General features: G+C 44.4%; 1 protein-coding gene across 6 annotated transcripts in view; it reads right to left on the bottom strand.

Annotated features, from left to right (window-relative positions):
* Positions 1–18,826, bottom strand: part of LOC115308773 (zinc finger protein OZF-like) — a 72,311-nt gene that overhangs the window by 36,747 nt on the left and 16,738 nt on the right. For 4 of the 6 annotated variants that reach the window (XM_029966846.4, XM_029966843.3, XM_029966845.4 and 1 more), the window contains one exon: positions 3,391–3,433. In XM_029966846.4, the coding sequence (XP_029822706.2) occupies positions 3,391–3,418 (28 nt within the window). In that variant the 5' untranslated portion in view covers positions 3,419–3,433. Of the gene's footprint in view, positions 1–3,390; positions 3,434–3,666; positions 3,781–8,208; positions 8,366–18,826 lie in introns of those variants that run through there. The other 2 variants (XM_042287308.1, XM_029966847.4) reach the window with 2 other exon arrangements.

Genomic DNA, 18,826 nt, shown 5'->3' with positions numbered 1-18,826 from the left:
GCGCCCCCTGAGCTTTTGTTGAAAGTAGAACCGATCTCAGAGACAAGCTGAAAACTGCGAAAGGAAGTGGTCATACGGTCAGTAATGAGTCACATCCCTCCCTCCCTCCCTCCCTCCCCCCTCCAAACACTCTAAAAAAATACTGACCTTTTTTCTGCTGACTATCAATGACACGGAAAAATCTGACAAACATACCAACAACAGCTTTGCTGTAAAAGGAGGTTCGAAAAAGTCCATCTAATTGTTTAAAGGTTTCCGCCTGTCACCTTAAGGCCAGTTCACACTCCTGCAACCGAGTATGACCGAGAGAGAGAAGACCGGTTGAAATCTCTTAAAATTTCTTTGGACGAGAGAACACACTGGCACACTGGCGCCATCTATGCGGTGACCCTGGAACTGCATTTCACAAGAGCGAAGGTTTGGCGGGATTTCCGAGGTCAAATGTGTGTAACACCTATGAGGAAGGCTCGTTTATAACGTTGACAAAAGTTTTTCGAGCCAAGAAAGAAAGGATAATGCGCGAGAGAAATAGAAAATATGTCGGGCCGCCAAGTTTACACTGCTAGCCAAAATATGGCGCCAAGGTGTCCTCTCATTGTAAGAGATATTAAGAGGTTCCAAGGCACTCGGTTCTAAGAGGTCGCAAGTGTGTGAACGGGCCTTTACGGGAATGCTTTACGCTGGATGCCGATTGGTAACTCCTGTTGAGCTAGAAATTGTGGTTCACTACCAACTTCCGTGCCTTCTAAACTGTGGAGATCCAGTGGGGGGTTGCAAAGCAATTGCTGCCATCAGTATTTTTTGTTTTGTTATGAATTTCAGTTTGGCTAGCTTCAGCATACATTTTATTATGTGGACTGCTACTCGTACTCATCATTGATATTTACTCTTGTAGCCTCGTGAAAAGCACAAGCGGGTGTCGCGACGCTATATTTTATATTTTGGGGGGGCCTCCGGGTTGCAGAGTTTGGTAAGCACTGAAATATGCAATAAATTGCTTTATAACCTAGCGACAATAAATTAAAGTGTCAAGGAGATTCGAAATTATGCGTGCAGACAAAGGTGAAGAGTGCACTCGAAGTTGCTACATGCGTGCTGTTCTGTCGCTGCGCAGTTTTGACGCCGTGGTGTTTTGACGCCGTGCTGTTTTGTCGCGTGCTGTTCTGTCGTGTGCTGTTCTGTCGCGTTCCCCGCTGATACATGTTCAGGATTTACGTCACCGTATGAAGTGTTTCTGTCCAGTTCTTTCCTTCATGCAATTCCTATTTCTACTGTGAAATTGAGTTAGCACTGGCAGTACTCCAAAGAGTCTTTTAAAGCGTGGTGTTGAGGTAAACTGAGTGCTTAAAGGGGCAATGCAACAATTTTTGTACTTTGCACAAATACCGCTTAAAACGAATCCCTGACGTTAATGACCCATGAAACGCGTTCATTTTTCATCCCACGCACGAGTTCCAAAAAAAAATTAAAGAAAAACGAGCACCGTTCACCCCCTCAACTCGCAGCCAGAACAAGCGGCCACGTGATCTGGAGCCGATTATATGCCGCCAATGTTGATCATAGCCACGCGCTGGGGTTGGCAAAGCACAGGACACACGCTGAGTTCCAGACATTGTTATGGCTCGGCTATTGTCATCGTGGCAGTGATTGGACACGGGCCACTACCCGAATGCATGTCGAGGCATTGATTGTCACGAGCCTAGATCGAATGGGGACGCAGTCTTCGCGTCCACTGTGTGAGCAGCATTTGAATATCGTCACAGCTGGGATCGCAAAGCTCGACGACGCATTTCCGGGGATCGTACTGTTGCCATTGTCCCCCCAGCTCCGTCATTAAATTTCGCGAAGAAGAGACTAAAAAGAAAAGCTCCGCTTTCATCCTTTGAATTTCGCCGCGATGAAGACGCTTCTTGTTCAGTGGTGTTGCGTTCGGGTATTCTTGGGTCCCACTAGTGCCAGGAAGCTGGTTTAAAGTAAGAAATATTCCTACCCAATGTCGTTGCACAGCCCCTTTAAAAACTGCGTCATCAACACGATCGGCCTTCTTAAAAATCGGTGGAATAAATATTTTCAACCCTGTGCATTTGCCTACCGCCTGCTATGTGATCGCTTCATTCCCCAAAACGTTCTGGGGACTTAAAAAATTCAGGTGCCTGGTAAAGGCTACTTCCAAGTTCCAAGTATCAACAATCATGATCAGAGCTGTCGTTTTAATGTGATTTTTTAACCTTCGCTTTCCTGGATTTCTTTTTTTATACTTTATCAGCGGGTGAGTAGGCATGCCCTCTTATTTCAACTAGCAGTAACGTGAGCTGGTCTCTGGGCAGTTCTAATTTCAACAGCAGTCTGAACGTTCACGACCGTAGCAGTGAACATTTCGACAATCGCTTTCCGTAATTATGCAGTAAAAACATTCATCAAATTATTTTAGCTGCACGCCAGCCTTAATTATTGGTAAATAATGTTTTCCCAAACTTTATTTGAGTAAGACGTTATTGATAGGGAATTGGCCCTGAGATCGACACTATCTGTGTTGTCCTGCTGCTGGCCTGAAACTCGCTCAGCTAGCGATCAGAGCAACACACATTGCCCAACACAAGCTGCTGCTGTTTTGTTGCCAAAAGCTATCGTACCGAGGCAACATTTTCGTTGTTGTCCACGTTGTTCTGGTGTTGCCGCGATGTGACAGGGTTTTCGGACAACACAGGGAGCGAGCAACAAGTTGCCCAACTGTTGGACAACATGTTGTGTTGCTGTAGCCGTCGTGTTGCCTCAGTGTGACATTGCTTTAAGCATGGCGCGCCGCCGGTTGACACGGTGCTTGAGCTTTTTCGGGAGCTTCCTATGGGCTATAAAAGTTACTTATTAATCTTAGTTTTTTTTATGCAAGTCAGACGAAAATTAGTAACTTTTAGAGACCATGGGAAGCTCCCGAAAGAGTGCAAGTACCACGTGACCATGGCGGCCAGTCACGTGACCATAGCGGCCACTTTTCCGTTGGCTCCCGCGGGCGCTCACTAAAAATTTGCTTCGCACCGTAAATGTAGCCCTACATTTTTTTTTTTTTTTTCGCTGTAAATTTTGTTTTATGACATTATTTTTCAATTTAGGCTGTTTAAAAAAAGTTCTTTTTTTTCCTTTGCATGTGTCCTTTAAACTTCAATCCTAGTGCTTGCTTCCCTCTCTTTGAAGCATAATCCATATCACTATGCACATTTTCATCCGATCTCTGGGCTCCACCGAGGACACATCCGTGGTAAAGAATCTCCGAATCGGCACGGACATATAGGAATATGCGGACAGCTGTACAAGAAGCACTGGACTATCTCCACCTGTAGTCCAGACACTGTCCAGTCTTTATGAAGAAGGAGGTTTAAATGAAAAACTTACCACAACTTGAGGACTGGATAGGTTCCATTGGTCAAGTAGGCTCCTAAGATCACGAAGAATGAAAGGCAGCATATTTGAGATGACAAGGACCAAATACAAAGAGCAATGATCGTAATTAAGATAAAAACAAAGCAAGCACACCCTCCAAGCACGTCAAGTTAGCCAGACATGAGGATAACACACAAGAGACACGCACCCACAATTCTGCCATTTTGAGATAACAATGACAAATGAATGAGAAAATGGCACCATGTGTGTTTGGCAATGTGTGCTCACTTGCATATAGCTTCAAAGGTTCTTATTGGTTCAAACTTCCATAAGGCGGAGAGCCGGAGGCAATCAAAAGGCTGAAGCCCGTGCAGGATATACTGATCGCCTCCTCGGCTAAACATTAACAGGTGAAACATCTGGAAAAATATGCATATATGTAAAATTGATGACCTCACATGCGCCTATCCCCATTTTTTTGCAATTATCTTCAAATTTTGAGTGGGCGCTTGCTCGGTATTTTACGGTTTTATTTTCAAATCACAGTTCGCTGTTAACACTAAATTGCAAATTAGCTAGCATTCAATGCAGTCAATGTCACACCCCAACATTTAATGCCTGCAGGGTTAATTTAGCATGCATACTGTGATACAAACTGTGATAATTAATTGGCACCAACAGAGCCCAGAACCAACAATGCACGAGCATTACATGGCCTGATGCCAGGCAGCAAGGACGTGTGCGGCAGCTGCTCCGATCCCTTCTTCGGAAGGCAGCAATATCTGCGTTGTTCGGGACCTTGCGAAGCGCGGTTCCACTGCAAGTGCATAGACGTGGTGGGAGATGACTACGAGTTCTTCATGGTCAACGGCTCAAGTACGTACAAGTGTCAAAATTGTACGAGGCGCAACGGCGCTCAAGATGTCGCCGTGCGTGCTGAAGATTCTGCCACCGATTCGCCCACTCTGAGCGACATTGGAATTCAAACTGTTCCGACGGTTGAAAGCTGTGGCGCGTGCGGCTGTGTCAGCAGGTTAGTCGCGGATTTGTGTGGAAAGATTGACGCTCTTGTGAAAGAAGTTACGTCTGTCAGGGCGGATAACGCGTCCTTGCAGATCCATCTCGCAAGGAACACGGAACTGCTGCGTCGCTTGACCACCCAAGACGTCACACCACCACTGGTTTCCCAACAAACCCGTGGCGCCGCAAGTTTTGCTGATGCCGCCCGCAAAGATTCGACTAGCATCGCTGCTTTACAGGGCGCTCGCGATAAACCAGGAAGCCAGAACGGACATACGCGTGGCAACGAACCTGTGCAGTCCTACCCGACCGCTTCAACCATCAATCGACCATCGCGCCAAACGACCGAGGATACTGCAGCAACAGATGCTGATGGATTCACACTTGTTCAACGAAAGCGGAGGGTCAAGCCTTCTTCGGGATCGTGTACAAACAGTAAGCTGGCTTCCGTTCCAAGGCCGCAAAGGCGTAAAGCACTCTTTGTTTCACGCCTTCACCCAACTACCGTGTGTAGTGATGTTGAGGCAGTGCTTGCTCCCATCTTAGAGGATAAGTCATTTAAGTGTACTCAATTGAAAGCCAAACATGACAGCTACTCGTCGTTTCACATCTCTGTAAATGAGGAGGATTTTGAAAAGATCAATACTGATGACGTTTGGCCCATGGGTTCGTTCTTCAGACAATTTTTTGGGCCATTACGGGTTGATGAAGACACTCCAGCTGCAGTGCCGTCCTAACAAAAAAAAAAAAAAGTGTTCTTCCTTTATGAAGTGTTCTGTATTCTATCAAAACGTTCGTGGACTACGTACTAAGGCCAATACATGTTTTACAAATGTTGCAGTGAGTGATTACGACATAATTTCATTAAGCGAAACATGGTTGAACTGCTCTTTTTCATCATCTGATTACTTTCCTCCAGCATATACTGTATTTCGTAGGGATCGGAATTATGAAGGCATGTCGGCGAACTTCGGGGGTGGTGTACTCATTGCTGTTAAAAAACATTTGCAGGCGGTACGGAGATTTGACCTTGAATTTAGCGGTGAATCTGTCTGGGTGGAAATAACTTTGGCCGGCTCCAACTTGCTCATTGGCACGTTTTACTTCCCGCCGAGCCTTGATGTCACCGGATTTTCGGAACAAATGAACCTGCTTTGTGATCAATTAGACGTCGACAAATACCGTATTCTTATTCTAGGAGATTTTAATGTCCCTGATATAAACTGGAATTTAGAGCACCCTTTCTCATATTCTGGTTGTGTAACATCTAAGGCGAATACTCTACTCTATTCTGTGAACTATCTAGGATTGAATCAGTTAAATAGTTTTCAGAACCCGGCGGGAAACGTACTGGACCTCGCTTTAGTGAACTTTCATGTTCATACCCTCGTACCGGTCTCTAAGCCCCTTGTTCCCCCCGATGAGTGGCATGTTCCCTTCTCCGCTTCCTTCAACGCTTCCTTCAGGACATCAAAGCATACAAGCTATGAATCATTCGCTTTTAATAGGGGTAATTATCTTGGCCTTTTCAGATTTTTAGATAGCGTTGATTGGGCACCAGTATATGAAACAACCGATGTAAATTGCGCTGTTGAGTTACTTACTAACTGTATTACGAACGCCATCGAAATGTTTGTTCCAAAAAAGTGTCGTCACTCATCCCGCTATCCTCATTGGTTTTCGCACGAGCTTAGGTCCGAGCTTAGAAAAAAACTGCACTACCATAGGAAATATAAGGTTAAACAAACACAGTTTTGGTATAATAAGTTTTCCAAATCACGAGCGTTAGCTAAAGTGTTAATCAAGAGGGACAAAGAATCTTATCGAGAGTCAGTTGAACGCAGCTTAAACCGCGACCCCAAGTATTTCTGGCGGTATGTCAATGATCGCATGACCACGTCCTCTCCTGCGATAAGCCTATGTGACGCATCTGGTAAAGTGCTGAATGAACCTGCATGTGTGTCAAACGCATTCGCTGATTATTTCGAATCTGTCTACTCCTCAAACCAAGCTACGCCATGCACGCCAGATGATAGTAGCAATTTTAATGATAACCTCTCGATAACGTCTTTTCAAAGCGCTGAAATCGAGATTGCGATAAAAAGACTAAAACCCAAGATATCAATGGCATTTGATGGCATCCCAAGCTTTATTGTTAAAGGTTGTTCCTCCATTTTTACGCCGATATTAACTCATATTTTCAACTTGTCTCTGTCAAGTTTTACTTTTCCTGAGCTTTGGAAAAATTCTGTCATTGTGCCTGTTCACAAAGGTGGCAAGACCGATGACGTAAAGAATTACAGGCCGGTATCCTTGCTTTGTGCATTTTCGAAAGTTTATGAAATCGTTTTGTTTGAACATTTGTCACAATTTTTTAAACGTAAAATTAGCATTTCACAACACGGTTTCTTCTCTGGCAGGTCTGTAGAGACCAATCTAGTATCATTTTTAAACTTCGTTTCGCCGATTACCAATCAGCGTGGGCAGGTAGACGCCGTATACTTTGATCTATCGAAAGCGTTTGACTTGGTTAATCATTCAATTCTTGTCCATAAATTGGGGACATATGGAGTCAATAACCAGCTTTGCAAATTTTTTTTGAACTATCTGATGGAAAGAAAAAACTTCGTTCGTATAATGGGACATCATTCTAAACCTTATGTGTCATTTTCGGGTGTGCCACAGGGGTCCATACTAGGACCAATTTTATTCAATGTCTTTATAAATGATCTTGGTTCTTGTGTCCGCCATTCACATATTTTGCAATATGCTGACGACATCAAATTGTTTAGGCAGGTCTCATCCATCTATGACTGTGAAATGATACTGGAGGATGTTAATGCTGTGCATCATTGGTGTTGCCGCAATTTGTTAACACTAAATCCTAAAAAAACTGTAGTTATGTCCTTTTCTAAGAAACTGGAAATTGTAAGCTTTTGTTATTATCTTGAGAACCTACCTCTGCGTAGGGTTGAATGCACAAGAGATCTAGGAGTGTATATTGATTCATCTTTGTCATTCAATGAACATGTTTCCAACATCACAAATGCTGCCTATCGGACGCTAGGTGTTATTTCGAGAATAACACGTGAATTCCCTTCGTCAGCTTGCATATTCATTTTGTATTTTTCATTAATACGTAGCAAGCTTGAGTTTAGTTCTGTTGTTTGGAATTGTATTGGTAATGCAAACCAAGCAAAAATCGAAAACGTGCAGAGACGTTTCTTCCGTATTGTATATGATCGCTATATTGGCCGCAGTGTTTATTATGAGTATAACAGGCTTTTACGACGATGTGATTGTACCACACTAAGCTCGAGAAGACTTGAGCGCGATCTAGTTTTTTTGTATAAATGCGTTCATGGTTGCATTGACTGTTCGACCCTTACATCAGCTATTAGCATATATGTACCGCGAGTGCTTTTGAGGGTTAATCCCACTTTCTCAGTTCAAAAAATCAACCTCTCCAGTCCCATGAACCGCATCCAACATTTTTATAACAGGTTCAGTACAACCAGCATCGACATCGACATTTTCAACTCAAGTGTTCAAGCGTTTAGGTGTTCTCTGGCTGATATTTAACTGTTACCTATTTCCTGTTCCCCCATAATAGATATTAGCTGTTGCATGTGCTGTTGATTTCTTATGTGTGTTTCTTTTGACTCTGTGCATCATTACATAGGCTACTCGCCGTTCATGAGCACGAAAAATAAATGAATGAATGAATGAATGAATGAATGCTTTTTCATGAAACCAAATTGGTCGCCAAAAAGTATACTAACTTGAAAGTTACTTCACATGCCATGTTACCTGTCTCATTTTCCTAAATGGTACTTGGAAGAAATGTTTCCTGGAAGTATATAATAAAGTATGGTGTGGACGTGAAAATGATAACGGAAAGAAGGATATCAAAGCACCAGCCGCAATCGTTGAAGCACTGTTCTTGTACGCAAGTAGAGTGGCTTCCCAGCATAACTTTGAATTTTAAGATGGATGAATACACGACTCTGCTCCAATGGAAGCTTATATACAGGAACTCTAGCTCGCACGCGACACTGTCGCACCCTGGCGGTGATCTACCCTACTTGTTCTTGCCGAAAAAAACAAAACAAATATGGTCGCGTGAAATTAATAGTGCAGAAGGAACGTGCTCAGCAGCGAGGCCTCCACGAGGGCAGCTGACGTAACATCAATGCAAGCCATGTACAGGATGCTTCCGAGCACTATTCAAACAGAAAAAAAAAAGTTGTATAGAGAATCCATCGGACTAACTGCACTGCAAGTTTTCACAAAGCTGTCTTTAGGTGGGACTTCTATTCAAATTTCATGGGTGTAGATTTTAGCTAAGCTAAAAAATCATCCTTTTGCCAAAGTACAGGGCGGAAAACGGTCAGAACCACCTGGTTGGAATTGCCACTCCATGATGGTAACACACACTCTGATCTGCTGTATTTGCTTTTGGGCAGCTGCTGAGCCTGCAGTGTTGAGTTGTTATTTCGATTGAGTGCTTCCATACCATCCGTTCCTTGCTGTTGCAATCGGGTGACATCGAAACTAATGCTGGTCCTGATACTAACGCCATAATAGCCGAGGTAAAAAAACTATCCACTGGCCAATTGAAATTACTTGCAGAGGTACAAGACCTTAAAACCCAGCTTTTAACAACAGATAAAGCCATATCAGATTTGAGCGGGTGCATGACTGCGCTCGAAATCCACTATCGAAATCTCGCCCCCTTGCGCACCGAGTTAGAAAATGTAAAAATCGAGACGGCTCAGACGACCCATTTGGTCTGTGGCCTGGAGGAGCGCTTCGACGATGCCGAAAATCATTCTCGACGCAACAACCGCATTTTCTATGGCATCCCTAACTCCACTTATGGCCAATTCATCTGGGCCCGCATCGCACCGGGGCAGCGAGGTTCGTGGTACACGGAAGGCTAGAAGGGAGAGGGGAGCTTCCTTCTCTCCCCGCCAGCTTTTCGTGCACTAAAGTGGAAAGAGTTTACTGCACTGGACGGGTGCGGTGTGCCCCAGACGAATAGGCCATAAATCAGAAACGTTTGCCCAATCTGAACAACTCGTCATCCGGCACTGTCATGATCACTTGAACATAACCATAGACCCAAAATAAATAGAGCGTGCACATCGTTTTGGACATTATACATCTGACTGCCCTCGCCCAGTAATCGTTAAATTCACGTTCTACAAGACAAAAGATACAATACTATCTAATGGCCGCGAGCACAAAGGAACAAGTTTCAGTGTTGGCGAATGCTTTTTTTGGCCCGTCCAAAACAAAAAGCAAAAGTATGCCATTTTCTTTACGGTCTAAAACAATACTCATAGCCCCGAAACGTTATGTTTTTGATGAACCATCACAGACTGTGAAGGAAACAGCATAGCAATTGCCCCGTCAGAAGAAAATAATAGCCCCCTCTTGAATTTCTACCAAAACTAATCTTTCATTTTCTGTAATCTTCACCAACGCGCATAGTTTTCTTCCGAAACGAGAAATTGTGTCTAATCTCGTGTTGTCCTCTGGCAGTAATTTGTTGATATTAACCGAAACACGGCTGTCTAAAGGAATCACTGATACTGAAGTTCTGACCAATTTGCCAGACTTCCCCGCCTTTATAGAAATGACCGCCAAGCCACACGAGGAGGAGGTGTTCTCATCGCCACACACCAGCAGTTGTCATGTTGTATTGCTAACATTACATCCGACCTTGAAATACTATGGCTCATATGTCGCGCTTCACCTCAGACGGTTCTTTTGCGAGTCTGCTACAGGCCTCCCCATAATTCTCCTGACTTTTCTTGTAAACTTAATAACATCTTTAGTGAATTTGCCTCAACGTACCCGAATGCAAATATCCTTCTCTTTGGAGACTTTAATTACCCGCAAATAGACTGGAGCAACCAGGTCCCCTCAGCTATAGGCAACGAAGCCACAAAAGATTTTATTAACGTATGTCTTGATTTTAACCTTGTTCAACTTTTATCCGAACCCACACATATTTCACGGGATTCCGCAAACATCTTAGATCTAATAATAAGCAGTCATCCAGACAGCCTATCATCGGTTACTTATCTCCGCGAAATCAGCGACGACAAAGTAAGTCATGCTACCTTCAACTTTTGCCCGGTACGACGTCAAACACGCGATAAAAGAATTTGCCTTCATGATAAGGGAAATTATAAAATAATAAACAGGGAGCTAAACGCCTTCCTTCCAATTTTTGAAGCATCATTTCTTAATCGCTCTATTAATACAAACTGGATAATGTTCAGAAATAAACTAAATGACCTTTCAAATAAATTCATACTAATAAGTACGTTCCGTGAAAATCGGCAGAAACCCTGGTCTTTAAAAAAACTAGGAAACAACAAAAAAACCTTTTTCGCTCGGCCATACGGAATGGAAACCCCTGCGCATGGGAAAAATACTATGCAGCTGAAGACACCTCTCTGGTATCTATACATAACGCAAAGCATTCCTTTTTTTTTTTTTTTATGATGACTTGCCAAAGATCTTAATTAACAATCCTAAAAAATTTTGGCAAGTTATGAATCCCCAAGAGACGCGCATCATTAGCCAGACGAACGGAGCGGGCGAAATAGTCATTGACACTGAGTGCACCAATGCTTTTAACTCGGCCTTCTTTTCCGTGTTTACCAAAGAAACCAATGACCTTTTCTCTTTAATACCTTCTAACGCAATATCTACTGTGCCAGCTCTCACATTTTCTGTAGATGGCATCTCATCATTAACTGAAAATATCAAACTCTCATCGTCAGCCGGCGTTGACGGAATTAACTCAAAACTTTTAAAAAATACCACACGTATATCTGCTGTGTACATGACCTTGCTGTTCTCACAATCACTTTCTACAGGCATCTTACCGGACGACTGGAAGGTGGCAAGGGTCGTTCCAGTCTACAAATCGAGTAGCAAGGACTCCCCACTAAATTACCGTTCCATCTCTTTAACAAGCGTCCCTTGTAAAGCCATGGAACACGTCATCTACACTCAAATAATTAATTTCCTAGACTCTATAAACTTTTTCCACCCCTCCCAGTACGGGTTTCGTAAAGGCTTCTCTCGCGAAACTCAACTTGCACTCTTCGCTCACGACTTGCATTATAATCTTGACCATAACATTATTCAAACTGACACAATTTTTTTTAGATTTTGCCAAAGCATTCGACAAAGTACCGCACCAACGCCTCCTACTAAAACTTTCCCAATTAAATCTAAACACTGCTATTGTTCAATGGGTCAAGGAATTTCTGTCTAATCGCTCTCAGTTTGTCTTTGCTAACAACCACTCATCTAACCCTCTCCCAGTAACATCAGGCGTCCCCACAAGGATCTGTCCCCGGCCCCCTCCTGTTCTTAATATACATAAATGACTTACCATCGCATCTGTCATGCCACATTCGTGTGTTTGCGGATGACTGCATTATTTATCGTACAATCACTAACACCTCTGACCAGACATGCCTGCAGAATGGCCTTAACCATGTGGAAGAAGGGTGCGACTGTTGGCAAATGACCCTTTATCCCAGCAAATGTAAACTAGTATAATTTCATCGTCGCCGTAACCCCCTTCTTTTTCCCTAAACAATTGCTAGCGTCACCGTCGAATCCGTACAATCTTTTAAATACCTAGATGTAACACTGTCGAACGATCTATCTTGGCGCGCGCATACTACCAACGTCATATCAGCAGCAAACAGAGTCCTTGAATTTCTTAAACGTAATCTACGCCATGCCCCGAAGCAAGTATGTTTACTTGCGTAAAAATCACTTGTTAGGTCAAAACTTGAATACGCATCTGCTATCTGGAACCCTTGCCAAGCATATATTAGTAATGAACTTAAATCTGTTCAAAATCGATCCACAAGGTTCATTCATTCTGCCTACTCATACGATTTCAGCGTTTCATCTTTAAAAGCAGAATCCGGGCTGACACTTTTCTCTCCGCTGTCGCACTTCCAGCCTCTCCCTCTTTCACAAGTTTTACTACAGCTCGCTCAATCATGCACCTTACATTGTCCCCCGTCACGCATATCTCCGCGCATTGGTCATTCACTTCAAGTAACGCTCCCCCGTGCCCGCATTACAACTTTTTCAGCCTCCTTTTTTTCTCAAGCAGCAGCAGACTGGAACGGCCTTCCCCACCATGTCTCCGCCATCACATGTCCATCCGTATTCATGGAGACTGTCGTCAACCACCTTCCGACATGAATGTCTGTTAAAAATGCTTTTATATGTAACCCCACCCCTTATGTAATACTTCTAATGGGGCCTTTAAAGTAATAAAATGAAAGTAAATTCATCACAGATAAACTTCAATCTCAATGCTGTATGTTGTGCCATCTGTGAAGGAGAGTCAACCTGATGGTTTTTCACTCAGTGCATAAGGATTTTCCAGCCTAAATTTGTTTACTAAAACCTACACTCGCAGTGATGTGATTGGCCTAAGCCATTATGGAGCACCTTTCGGAGCAGCCAAAACAGTGTTTTGGAGCAGCAAATGTTGCCTTTGGAGCAACCAAAACAGTGCTTTGGAGCAGCAAGTGGCTTCTGAAGCAGTCAAAACAGTGTTTCAGAGCAGCAAAAGTGGCTTTTTAAGCAGATATCCTTAGAAAAATAAAAAAAATATTTGTTTGAAGTGTTGTACAAAAGAAGGACACTTGGTGTTGTGTTCTGATGCGACGTGCGACGGAACTCGCTGCTTGTGTTTTTGCTGCCGAGACATTCCACAAGTGCGCAGTGCTGTAGGCATGGCCGAGCAATTAAAAAAAAAACCGCTTGCCACTGTTTTACTGGTTCCCGGGGTGCCAGATTTTCGTCAGAAGTAAACAAACATAAAACAATGGATTGCAAGCGTCCCGGCTGGTGCCTCTGTCGTGCAATCATGTTCGCATGCACGTGAGGACAACTTCGGCAGGCTTGCAGTTGCACGTGCTTTGTCGCGTGAGTGGAGATAACAGCTGTTCGATCAAAGCCGAAACCATGCCACTCCGCTCCATCGCCACCTGATTCCCAAAGGTGTATGCATAATGCAACTGTCAGAAAAAAAAAAAAAAAAAGTCCAGCAGCGCGTGCTTGCCAGGCTGGCAAACAAAACACAAGCTTAAAAAAAAACAAAAAATCCTGATCGCATTAATGCGAGACATGGCAAGCCAGGGTCAAGAAGTTCTTGAAGCGCTTTGTGCAACGACTGAACTCGAGACAAACAAGCGCGTTGTGCGGGTTCAGCGTGCAGACATTGCCTTCTTTTCTTCAGCTCACTTCTCTTCACCAACTTTCTTTCGAGGCAAATTTTTCACACGCAGTGGTCCCTCTCTGAAGAAAGCCCATCGAGAGAAACCTAGATAATCAATACTTCGACACAGCAGTCTGAGTTAAAGAGGGATTTTTGTAGTAACGTATGATTTAAAGGGGTACTCCACAGGTTTTTTCATTGCCTCCGATTTGCTTGAATTTTGCTAAACTCACCAACGAACATCGCTAAAACAGTATCCCAAATAAAGGTCAAAATATTGCTTTTTCGCAAAGTTATTGAATTTAGAGTTTTGGTCCTCACCATGTTTTTCAAACTGAAAGTCTCTACTGGCAACAACGAAAAAGTGACATAAGTGCAAGGCAGGGGGTTCACTCTTTGGACTGTAGAATTTGTTATTAACTGATTCGAAGCAGTATCATGGTGTCAAATGAATGCTTTGGAAACTCGCTCCAGTACCAGCGCTCCAGCACGGAAGAAATGATTGGCATATTCTATTTTTTAAAGTGCTTGCTCAACTGGCAAGCCTGCCCGCCACTGACGTCACGGCACTGAAAAGGGGGGGTATATTTGAATGTTGGTTTTTGCACCATTTTTATTTGCCGATTTCACAATAACTATCGTGAATTTCGTGATACTAAATAACATACCGGGAAGGGTAAAAACCGGGAGAGTCAGAAAATAAAGTTAGCTGAGGTAACTCAAAAAATCGCCGGAGTATCCCTTTAAACAAGAGGGATGTCGATGAACATGCGGCGGTACTTAGTTTCATTTTAGAAAGCGCCATATCTGCAGCGACGGGGGGACGGCACCACCTGACATCGTGCGACCACGGTGACTGAAAGGCAGGGACCAAATATAGTTTTCCCACGGCTCTTGCTTTCAGGAGCAAGTGCTTTAGCTCACAAAGTAACTCCCGCCGCGCAAAAAAAAAATGGTTTTGTTTCACAGCATGACGACATGGCTGGTACTCGGCACGCTAGCGTCGGAGCGTCCGCACACACCCGCATATATTGTTAAAAATATGTTTACGAAAAGATGCGATACGAGATTGGATGGACAATCGATGCAGGGTACCTTGTGACGGACGGCTGCTTGCGCCACGTAACACACATGCTCAATTATGGCACTCAGTTTAGTTTCGGTTTTGAAAGGAGACCGAAATTGGTCCTTTGGCGCAGGCTTGGCGCAGATTACCCATATTTTGTAAAAATGTGGCAGGATGTAGCAGGGTTAGCCCCTTGGCACAATTGGTGCAGCAATCACATCACTGCACTCACAAAATTTGAGTGTGATAAGTATGCCACCAAAAGACATTGTAAAAAGCTAAAGTGCCCTCAGTTCATAATTTTTTATGTCCTAATATGGCTCAGACACACTGTATATATTCGCATAATTTTTTTTCTTAAAAAGGGGTAGTGTTCAGAAGTATTCTGTTGACACACTGTCACTGCTTGCTTTCAGAAAGGTATCTGCAAGGATCAGGGAAAGAGCACACGAGTTCCAGACAAGTGAGGCAACGTTTGCAGCCTTGATTTCAAGCAAGATGACCACAGAAGACAGTCAATAAGCAGGCAGGCTGGTTTTTTGTTACCATGATTCTAAACCGGACACAAACGGACGACGAGAAGAGAAACACAAGTCTGAAACTGAAGTTGCGAGGCACGTGGAAGAGTGCAATAACTGTTCTTCGGTGTGGGAAAACACTATTGTGGTGAGCAAAACAAGAAAAAAAAAATTTAAAAGAAAAAGGTTTCAAAAGAGACAATTAGGATTGGCTCTGTAGGTAATTGTATTGTCAACCTTTAATCACACTTGATGCTGGGATGCAGAGGTTTTTACTTTTGTAAGGGGAAAGAGAAGCATTGTATTAAATAATGTGGTTTTACTTGACCTTGACACAGCGTTTGCTATACACGAACTCAACTCTCCTACGTCACGCCGCGGTGGTGGCGCGCCGGACGCACTTCCGGCCTGGGGCGGTGGGCAGAAGTCGCCGCGCCAGGCATGCATTCCTGTGTTCCTTTGGAAGAAACGAGACAAAAAACCTGCCTTCTCGTCAAAATGCTGCGACAAGGGTTGTACCAAGAGAGTCTGGAAAGGTTTGAAGATCAGTTTTCATGTGTTCCCTCCGTTCGTCTGAGAACGTAGATAGTAGCCGTGAAAAGGGCAAACCAGACGCTGTCGAACTACGATTGCGTGCGCGGGCAACACTTTGCGGTCGCCAGATGTATTTGCCTTGTTCCAACATAAACGAGAGAAAACCGCCAAGTTGTCCGAACCACCCACGGGTTCAGTGCGTCTTCAAATTCACACGGCCGCTTGATCGTTCGAACTTTCGTCTGCTCTTTCAAACGTCTGCTTTTTGTCGTCTGCTCGTTCAAACGAAAGCGGCCCGTAGACCAAACGTTGACCCGGTAATTGCGAAAAAGAGTATGCAGACTCACACAGACGCCGACAACGTGACATTCGAGTGGTTTGTTGACGCGGGACGCGGTGCTTCTTGCCCGTACCCCAATTACGCATGCGTTCGAACTGTCGTCTGCTCTTTCAACTTGGCTACTGTTTGTCGTCAGCTCGTTCAAACGACAGCGGCCCGTAAACCAAACGTTGACCCGGTAATTGCGATAAGAACTAAGTGCAGGCCTCAAAACACTTTTGAAGGTTGGTTGGGGTAAGTAGGCTAAGTACACAGATACAAGAAGATGTTGATCATTATTGTTACCGGTGGCCATCACCGACTTGTAAAGTCCGATTCTACTTGCGGTTTTCAGTATCGACGTCCACTATCTCAGCTACGGTCCACGCGTTTGCAGTCCGAGCAACGTCACGTCTGAAAACAGCGAGCAGAATCTCATCGTGGGAGTCAGGCTTTAGTGCCCATTCTGCGGCGTCCACGTGAAATGAATCGCCGCACGTCACATTATTCACGCAAAGTTTTGCCTCGTTAGTTTTGCTGAAGCCGCTCAAGTAGTCAGACATTGTTAGGAGGACGTAGCATCAACAATTCCAACGCGAAAAAGAGCACGGGGGCTCCCACCGACGCCGACAACAACGCAATTCAATGGTTTGTTTATGGGCGACGGTGGGCTTCTTGCCCACCATCCACCGCGCATGCGCGGCACCGGTGGCGTCCGCTAGGGGCGCTCCGGTTTGTTTGTAAACATGAGTTGGTGTATAGTCAGTTACAGGTTAAGAAGGTAGCGGCAAATGCCCCTCAAAGGAAATCAGATATCCCTCCGCCATCTCCGCATCCAATAGAGTCCTACCATTTCCGTGACGTCACGGCCAACGCGTGAGGAAGGGCTTGCCTTTCTGTACATATTTGCTTTATCTTTCGACTTTGACTTAGCATTGAGGAAGGCACGAGAGGGAGATTTGAGTTCTCCCCCACCAACGGAGACAAATACGACTTTCGGGGATTAGCTTCCCCCCCCCCTCCCCGATGGATACAAAGGCTGCTTTCAGGGGCTCGGTTCCCTTTCTGATGAATACAAAGGTCGCTTTCTTAAAAAGTGGGATCGGAGACAAGTTGGAATCCATTGAAGCGGAACAAGGAGTGTTTCAAGTGAACTCTTCTTTCAACTGCGGAGAGATTTGAAACGGGCGCATCACGCTTGTGGGTGGAGCTTCTCCTACCTTCTTGACTTGTAACCGACTATAGAGAAGTCCGAGTTTTGTACCATTGGCTATGTTATGAGGGCGTGACGCTGGGCCAGATCAAGAGTTACAGAGGCCTGGTTCAAGAAAATTAAGGGTAGCCCCATTTTATTTGTAACTTACCACTTTTTTGCACTTATTTCAGTGAAAAAAGTACAAATCATTCGTGCTGGATTTCCACACATATGCATTTCATCATTCATAAGGTGATGGCGATGCCGGGGCAGTCTTTCACCCAGAACCGGAGCGACGTGGCCCCTCACGTCGCTCACAAACGTCCACTGCGCATTCTCTTTGACCTTACACAGTTTCAAAGAATTTGAGATCGCTCAAAGGGCCCTAAAATAACTTCAAACTCGAAAGTGAAGCGTCATGTGCTCACAGCAACAGGCGGCACGCACAGAGGAGAGCGGCTGGTCGCGGGAAAACACAACATTTCGGGACAGCTCGGAGGCGCAAGAGAAACTTGACTTGCAGGACCACTCAATCTTTGACGTTACTGCATTGGCACGGATCGCGTGGAAACTTCATAATTCGGGTTTGGGAAATTTGTTTTAGGGGCGAAGCTCCTTAGGGGCTAGTCATGTCCGTATGTCCATCCGCCGTCGGGTGCACGTGCTCCTGCTTGTGAGCTGACGCGCTCACGTGCTCACGAGCACGTGCTCCCATGCTCGTGTAGGGCAAAAAAACAACCGCATTTTCACGTGGTGAATGATGTTGATTGGGGCGAAGCTCTGGTGGTGCTTGTCTGCGTAGATGGTGAGCCGCAGCATGCCGAGCCTTTCATTCGTTTTCATCCATGTCAGAAAGAGAATGTGTGGAATGGAACGTGGTTATATACGCATTTGAGCATTTGACCGCAGCGCGACATGGATGAAAACGAACAAAAGGCTCGGCATGCTGCGGCTCAGCGTCTACGCAGACAAGCACCACCAGAGCTTCGCCCCAATCAACATCATTCACCACGTGGAGATGCGGTTGTTTTTTTCTGTTGTTTTTTTTACTTCACAAATACCGAGTTCCCAAGTTTCAAATTTTGAGGGTAATGTCCAGGCATCTCAATTGTTTCGGATAATTAAAAAAAAATTATTTTGACCTGTCAGTTAAGATGCGCTCTGATAAGAAACCAAAACTTAGAAATGCGTCCAAACTGAGCGTTTTTTCGGAACGCCGTAAAATGGTGCCCCCTGCCATATATATTTCTTAAAAGGGTTGATTTAGTGGCTCTTGATGATGCTTGGCAAGATTCACAACGGAACCATGTTAATTTTCACCTATTAACAAAAAATGTAAATTTTAGTAAATGATATGGCTAATCAGTATCCTTTTGCAAACCTTCACGTCCGCCAAGGATGGTAGTTAGTTCCCGCAGAGTTTCTTTTTATCTCGAACAGCATCTACAGTTTCTTTTTTCGTCTCTAGCAGGTACCCTGCACATGTGTCGTGTGTTTGGGGGGTACAAAAAAAGAAACA

This window comes from Ixodes scapularis, unplaced genomic scaffold, assembly GCF_016920785.2.
Source record: "Ixodes scapularis isolate PalLabHiFi unplaced genomic scaffold, ASM1692078v2 PGA_scaffold9__187_contigs__length_104089568, whole genome shotgun sequence".
NCBI lineage: Eukaryota > Metazoa > Arthropoda > Arachnida > Ixodida > Ixodidae > Ixodes > Ixodes scapularis.
This window is presented reverse-complemented; position numbering and strand designations above follow the sequence as displayed.